Raw genomic sequence first — 7,500 nt, forward strand, 5'->3', positions numbered from 1 at the left:
GAGAGAGAGGAGGGGGGAGACCGGAAAAGAGAGAAGAGAGAGAGAGGCGAGGAAAACGAAATTACAATCTACAATTTGAACTCAACTTGATTTCACGACAAGAGGTTACGAGTGGCTAGTTGGGGGGGGGGGGGGGGAGTCGAATATTAACAATTAACTTGAAAATTTGAAAAGAAAGACCGAAACCGGGAAAGTCGGGGGGGTTAATTGAATTTTATACAAGTAATGTTTTTTTTTGAGGGATTTTTTGTACCCCCTTGATTTAGTTATACTCTAAAAGTTTTAAATTTTTTGAAAGGGAAAATATACTGAAAGAAAAGAAAAGAAAGAAAAAACCCATAATACTTGCCTTAACCTTCATGTTTACAACCCGGTCAAGGTTACCATTGTATAAATAAATATACGATGCCGGCGAAAAAAAAGAAAGGGAAGTTGGCCGAGTCAGTATAAACGAGAGCCGTTTCGAGAGATGTGAACGAGCGAGCGGCTGCGTCTCGGCAGGAGTATAAAATATATTGAAGGAGTATAAAATATTTAAAAATTATATACATAGTTTTTTATTTTGTTTTGTGTTATCCCTAAGATTTGATTGGTATATTTCTGCTTATTATTTTTTTTTTTGTATTAATTATATATTAATTTCCCTAATGTGTTATACAGTTAACAAGAAGGATACAAAATATTTAAAAACTCAGTTATAGCTTATTTTATTGACTAGTGATACATCAATATTAACCTTTATTATCTTTGAGATAAGTGAGACACACAAGAATCTTTCGTAAATATAACAGTTAAAAAACTTTTTATTTAAAAGTTTTATTATAATTTCGATTGCATTTTTAAACAAGAGAAAAATGGTAACAAGTATGCAAGGGACAGATATTAATATAATTGAAAAACATTTAACATATGACGTACATGTGTATATATTTGGCACTTTAGGATCTGTTTATAAAAGGAGTGTTTATCCTAAAAGAAATACAAGTAAAATAAAGATGCGAATAATCATCCAAAAAAGAAACAGTAAATGTATCAACAGTCGATCTTGAGGAATAATTTACTCATCTGACTCACCATATTCATCACATTTCCTCACGATGAGTGACGGGCTGCTCCGTCGCTCACCTCGTCCCTTCTCTCTCTCCTTCCTTTCTTCTCTCATCTCGTCCCTTCTCTCTCTCTCTCCCTCTCTCTTTCCTTTCTTCTTCCATCCTTTTATTTTTCTTTCCTTCACTCGTCGCCTCAGCCCATTTTCTAATTTCCTTTCTCTTTCCCTCCTTCTCTCCTTTCTTTCGTCTCTCCCTTGTCTCCTCCTGCCCCCCCCCCCTGTCCCATCCTCCCTCTTCCCTCATTCGTCTTCCTCTTTCATCCTTGCCCCTGTCCTCTCTCTTCCTCATCCTTCCCCTCTCTCTCACTCATTTCTTCTCTCCTCCTTTCCCTCTTCCCCCACCTCTTCTTCCCTCCTGTCTCCCTCTCCTTCCTCCCTCCTCCATCGCCTCCCCTCCCTCTCCCTCCCCTTCCTCCCTCATCCCTTCCCCTTCCCTCCCCCCTCCCTTCCCTTCCCCCCATCCCTCACCCACCCACCACCACATAAGCAGCGACCAGACCGAAGAGCACGGGCGTGAGTGCGGGCGTGGGCGCGTGGGCGGCGTTGCAGAGGTCCGTGGAGCAGTAGCAGGTGAGAAACGACGAGATGGGGTGAGTCCAGCATCCGTCCTGGTGCTTGCTGCCGCGGAGGCTGCGCTGGGGCGTGCAGCCGCGCACGGCCCGGCTCTCTGCGCGGGCGGACAGGCGCATTAGGGCGGCTGCGGGGGGTGGGTGGAGGGGGCGGAGTGTGGGGGGATTGAGGGAGGGGATGGACACTGAGAGATGTGGATAAGGGAGCTGGACTGAGAGATATGGAGTTTGGAAGGTGGATAAAGGGATGCGTATTGATAGATGTGGATGGTGGGTGGATACGGGAGGTGGTTTGAGAGATGTGGTAAATGAGGTGGACTAGATGTGGATGGTGGTGTATAAAGGAGGTAGCTTGAGATATTTGGATTATGAGAGGTGGATTAAGGCATGGATAGTGGGTGGATTAATGAGAGATGGTTTGTGAGATGTGGATAAGGGATAAAGGTGGGTTAAGGAGAGAGCAGTGGGTGCATTAAGACATGTGGTAAAGGAAGTAGATTAAAAGCTGTGGATAAGGGAAGTGGATGAAAACTCGGTAAGTGGATGAGTTGGGTGGATAACAAATGATTAGGGGTGACTGGGTGGATGAAAGAAGAAGCTTAATTCCTGAACTACGAAATAAATTAGGATTAGGATAGAATAAGGTAAGAACTTAGAGAGGTAGTTAGGGAAATAATGGACTGACCCTCTCATCTCTGGCTGGATATCGGATTAGTGGATTAGCTAGCCATCTATTCAACATATCAAGCCGGATATATATATATATATATATATATATATATATATATATATATATATATATATATATGTGTGTGTGTGTGTGTGTGTGTGTGTGTGTGTGTGTGTGTGTGTGTGTGTGTGTGTGTGTGTGTGTGTGTGTGTGAAGCTATTCAGAAATCGCGTGGGCAGAAAGCGATTAAATGGATGAATAAAGAAAAAAACCTGAAAGTGGCTTTGGGTAGAGAATATATAACGAGGATAAAACGGATCAGGCAAGATTGTCGGTCATCACTATCTGAGGAAATAATCATATAATTGGGAGATAAATGGCTAAATGACGTAACAAGAGGGATGGGAGATAGCGACTTATCGGGTAACTGACTAATTAGTCAATTGGGCAAATAATGAGCCGATTAATTGCTTGGCTAGAACACAAAACCTTTGACTTAAATGTATGAACTGTGGCGTGGAAACATATATTGTATATATCGAGAAGTATATCAGTTATGTTTATTAAAAAGGGGTAATGAACATGCAGATAGGAAGCAATGTACATAACGATTAACAGAAATATAAAATATTTTAAAAAATCAAATACTGGAATGATTTTTTTTTTAACAGGTACCGTTTACCTACTATGCGTATTAGAAAGAAATATTGCAACTTCAAAGAAATACATAGGAGAAAGAGAGAGAGAGAGAGAGAGAGAGAAGGAGAAGAGGAGAGAGAGAGAGAGATGGAAGAGAGAGGGGGAAGGAGAAGAAGAAGAGAGGAATAGAGAGAGAGAGAGGAGGGAGGGAGGAGGAGGGAGGGAGGGAGGAAGGAGGAGAGAGAGGAGGAGAGAGAGAGAGGAGGAGAGAGAGGGAGGGAGGGAGGAGGGAGGGAGGGAAAAGGAGAGAGAGAGAGAGAGAGAGAGAGAGAGAGAGAGAGAGAGAGAGAGAGAGAGAGAGAGAGAGAAGCCACAGCGAAAAATAAAGGCAGACTCAGAGACAGGTACAGCGACAGAGAAAGGACAACAAACAGACAACCAACAGAAGCAGAAAACACAGAAACAGAGCTAAAACATAATAATAATAAATAATAATAAAGAAAGAAATTAGATAAATTACAGCCGCGCCCCCGCCCGCTCACCGTCCGTCGTGTTCCATCCGGGAACAGTCTTGACGCAGAGGGCGTCCCCCGCGCACTGCCTCCAGAACGCCGTCCAGGTTCCCGACGCCATGAACTCCACGCAGTTCGGCTCTCCTGCCACGCCGGTCCCGCACTCGTAGCACCAACGCGTCTCCTCCTCTCCTGCAGAAGGCGCGGAAGGGACGGGGTCAAGATGCGGCGATGAAGAGAGATGGATAAATAGGGTAGTTTTAGATATATGTACATTTGTAATATATGTGGGAGAAGCGTGTTCCTCAGTAATGTACTGCTTGTTTGTTCTTAAAGTTGTCACAGCTTCTAGTTTTTATTGACACGGGAATATGGTAGCTGGAATACAGAGGACAGGCAAGGCAGAGGCGCCCAGCCCTACCCGGCCCCCTTCCGTGAGCGGTCTGTCTCGACTGCTCAGAAATTTCTATAAACAAAATTCATTTTTAAACATTTCATAATAGAAAACATGAAAGATTTTGAATGAACGCAAATTCCGATACATATGGTCACATGGTGGTTTCGTGGCGAAGGAACAAGGGTTTCTGAGGTGTTCACAGATCGTTTCTGTGCGATATAGTTTGACATTTTTACTTAACATAGGAAAATGGAAAACAATAATCTTTAGTGGGAGTGTCAGTGCAGACTTTCTGTTTTTATGGCAGTGTTAGGTTCCTGTGGTCACACGTTTGGACGGGGACACTGGATATGTCAGTGCAATTAAATCGTGAACATTGGATAACTACAGTATCGTCAATAATAATAATGTTTACAATAGTGATTCGGGAATAAGGGTTTTTCCAAAATTTTGGATAATCGTTGTTTACATTGAGTTAAAAGTGACGGGGAAGGGCGGAATTTGCTTTCTTTTTTGGGGCCACCCCCTGTCTTCCTTCTCCAGGTCATTGGCCGGCGTTCCATAATTACCTCGGGGTTGGGGGTTTCACTCTCTCTCTCTCTCTCTCTCTCTTTTCTCTCTCCTCTCTCTCCTCTCTCTCCTCTCTCTTCTCTTTTTTCTCTCTCCCCTCTTTCTTCTCTCCTTCTCTTTTCTTTCTCTCCCCTTTTTCTTTTTTTCCCTCTCCTCTTCTTCCCCCTCTCTCTCTCTCTCTCTCCTCTCTCTCTCTCCCTTTTCTCTCTCTTCTCTTTTTCTCCTCTCTTATTTTCTCTCCCCTCTCTCTATCTCTTTTTCTCTCTCTCTTTTTTTTTTCTCTTTTTCTTTTTTTTCTCTTTTTTCTTTCTCTCTCATTCTCTTTCTCTTCTCATCCTCCCCCCCCCCCCCCCTCTCTCTCTCTCTCTCTCTCTCTCTCTCTCTCCTCTCTTCTCTCCTCTCCTCTTCTCTCTTTTTCTCTCTCTCCCTCTCTCTCTCTTTCTTCTCTCTCTCTCTCTCTCTCTCCCCTCTCCTCTTCTCCTCTCCCCTTTTCTCCTCTTTTTTTCCCTCTCTCTCTCTCTCTATTCTTTTTTTTCTATCTCTTTTTCTCTCTCTTTTTTTTTCTCTTTCTCTTTCTCTTTTTTTTTCTCTCTCTCATTCTCTTTCTCTCTCTCTATCCTCCCCCCCCTTTCTCTGTGTGTGTGTGTGTGTGTGTGTGCGTGCGCGAGTGTATTCCTCCCCCACACTCCTATTAGTTCTATAATAAGAAAAAAGCACAAGACAAAATGAAAAGAATGGAAAGAAAGAAAAAAACAAAAAACAAATCAACAATTCACTCACAAAAAAAAAAAGTAAAAACAAAACAAAAATAATAATCTCTCCCGACTTGCGCTACATATGCCCCTCTTGCACTCACCGCTCGGCACTCCCATAGGGTGCGTGGGGGAGGGAAGGGAGGGAGAGGGAGGGGGGGGACTCCGCAGCTGCATGGCAAGAGTAATCGAGAAGGGGGTGGATTGTAGTGGGGGGGGGGGAGGGGGAATGATAGCTTTGTGATATGTAAGGTTTGAGGGGTATGTGTTTTGTTGCATAACGATTGTTTTGAATAGGATGTTCACCACAGCTTGCTCTAACTTGAAATGGTCACACCAGGGTACTTAAGTGATTGATAATCGCAAAAGAACGAAAATAGTTCTTTCTGTTTATCAGGCATCACAGAGCAGGACAAAATGTGTGATGAAATGGTATCTCCTCGAACCCGATAATGAATTCATTACCTATCGTGACACTCGATTCTCTGTTAATTATAAAGTGAAGTTCTGTTACTTACAACATTCAATACAAGTCATTCGAGATACGAGATCATGTTTTAGCGATAGTACAAATAATCTAATACGTGCAGGTTAATATTACAATGTGCAGTTATTCGACCTCACTTATACTTTTTCTACCCGTCATTCGTGTCTGTCCTGCTAATCAACTTCTTATACCTTCAATTTACTAATTGTATAAGTAAAAACGATGCTTGCTCATGTAGTCTTAAAAACATCACATAAGTAAACAGAATGACACATCTAACTTTTTTACAAAATATAAAAATAGAAACGATACTTACTCATGCACTCTATAAAACCTTTCCACACATTTTCATAAAAAAAATCAAACAACAAAAGAAGAAACCTATAGAAAAAGCTATAAACGCACAGGCAGTTCATAAAACCGCGATCTTTCATCCTCATTAATAATTGCAACGTCATTCACCCACCTCTCGCCGCCCGCCAGGACACCAATAGGACGAGGGCGGCAGCAGTTAGTCTCAGCATCGTTATAAAACCACTTCGAAATATATCACACTTGGGAGTCACAGCGTCAAGTTCGGGAGATAAAACGACTTTCTTTTTTCAAGGCTCATTGTTTTTTTGTTTTAAATTTCTAATGACGTCACTCGAGATTGTACTTCAGTTTTAGCGTTATGATACAACGCCTGTAGCGGAACGGCGTCGAGGTTCATGTACGCTCTCGTATTATATATACAAAAAAGTGCACGCTTTAAACCCCTTTACTGATTTAAGCTTTATGGCAACCCTTCAGGAAGGCCGTCATACACCCTCTTCCTGTGGCGATGAACAAACGCCGATTTTCACACTCTTAAGTCATATTTTCGTGCCATTTTTTCGCTATTGGTTCAAAAAGCGATAATTTTCCTATTCTGTCTTCGAGAAGAGGCGTTTCCCCCCGGTCATTTTCGCGGAAGATCTTTCGTCTAAGGGAACGCGGAGGCGACTGGCGAAACGCGACAATCTCTGGGCACGAGAAAAGATGCCGCAGTTGACGAAGCGTTAATAAATGGATCGTTTTATTTGTTTCTAGTTTTGTTATTTGGGTTTGATATCTGGCTGGCCACCTTTCTATTAAAGAGGCAGATACTTAAATAACTGTCACCGGCAGTAGATTCGTTTGTTTGCATCTGAAACATGACTGAAGTGTTTTTTAGTGAAAGTGAGTGATGCGTGCCAAGCAGAGATGCCGACGCGTGAATTTTCCATCACAATTATGTTTCTTCCTTTCTTCTTTCTCTTTACACCCAATGCACGAAAAGAAAACAAGCAAAATCTATGCCTCAAAATCCACAACATCAAACCAAACGCTTTAAAAAAGAGAGAGAGAGAAAAAAAAAAACGATACGGAATGAAAAAGAAAAAAGACCCCCAAAAACGCACATAAACAACGAGGGTTGCCTCCTCTCGCGAGCGCCTAATGAGTCGCTCTGACCGATGACGTAATACACGCTCGCTCGCTCTTCGCCCTCGGTATTTAAGATGCCTCTGCGATTACTGGGGCTCGCCTGCCCCGCGCTTCCATCTCGGAGTATTGTGTGTCTCGGAGCATTTCATGGGGTGTCTTCGATGGCGCCCTCGGGTATTATTTCTTATTTGAATTCGCTGTTGTCTGTACCCATACTGTGTGTCTGTTATTGTTTTACTGTTATTATTGCTAGTATCATTGATATTAGCTAAGATGATTATTATCATTTTCCTTTTTTTTTGAGAGAGAGATAGATAGATAGATAGAGAGAGAGAGAGAGAGAGAGAGAG

General features: G+C 42.5%; 2 protein-coding genes across 3 annotated transcripts in view; one reads left to right on the forward strand and one right to left on the reverse strand.

Moving 5' to 3' along the window:
* LOC119596162 (excitatory amino acid transporter 3-like) overlaps window positions 1–7,500 on the forward strand; it is a 25,373-nt gene that overhangs the window by 7,158 nt on the left and 10,715 nt on the right. The window lies entirely within an intron of this gene.
* On the reverse strand, window positions 1,209–6,736 carry LOC119596163 (the record flags this gene model as incomplete). Its single annotated transcript, XM_037945338.1, is given in 3 exon segments — window positions 1,209–1,775; window positions 3,529–3,690; window positions 6,171–6,736. Coding segments are annotated over 3 exon segments (423 nt in total). The 5' UTR covers window positions 6,229–6,736.

This window comes from Penaeus monodon, chromosome 37 (assembly GCF_015228065.2).
Source record: "Penaeus monodon isolate SGIC_2016 chromosome 37, NSTDA_Pmon_1, whole genome shotgun sequence".
NCBI classification, from domain to species: Eukaryota; Metazoa; Arthropoda; class Malacostraca; order Decapoda; family Penaeidae; genus Penaeus; species Penaeus monodon.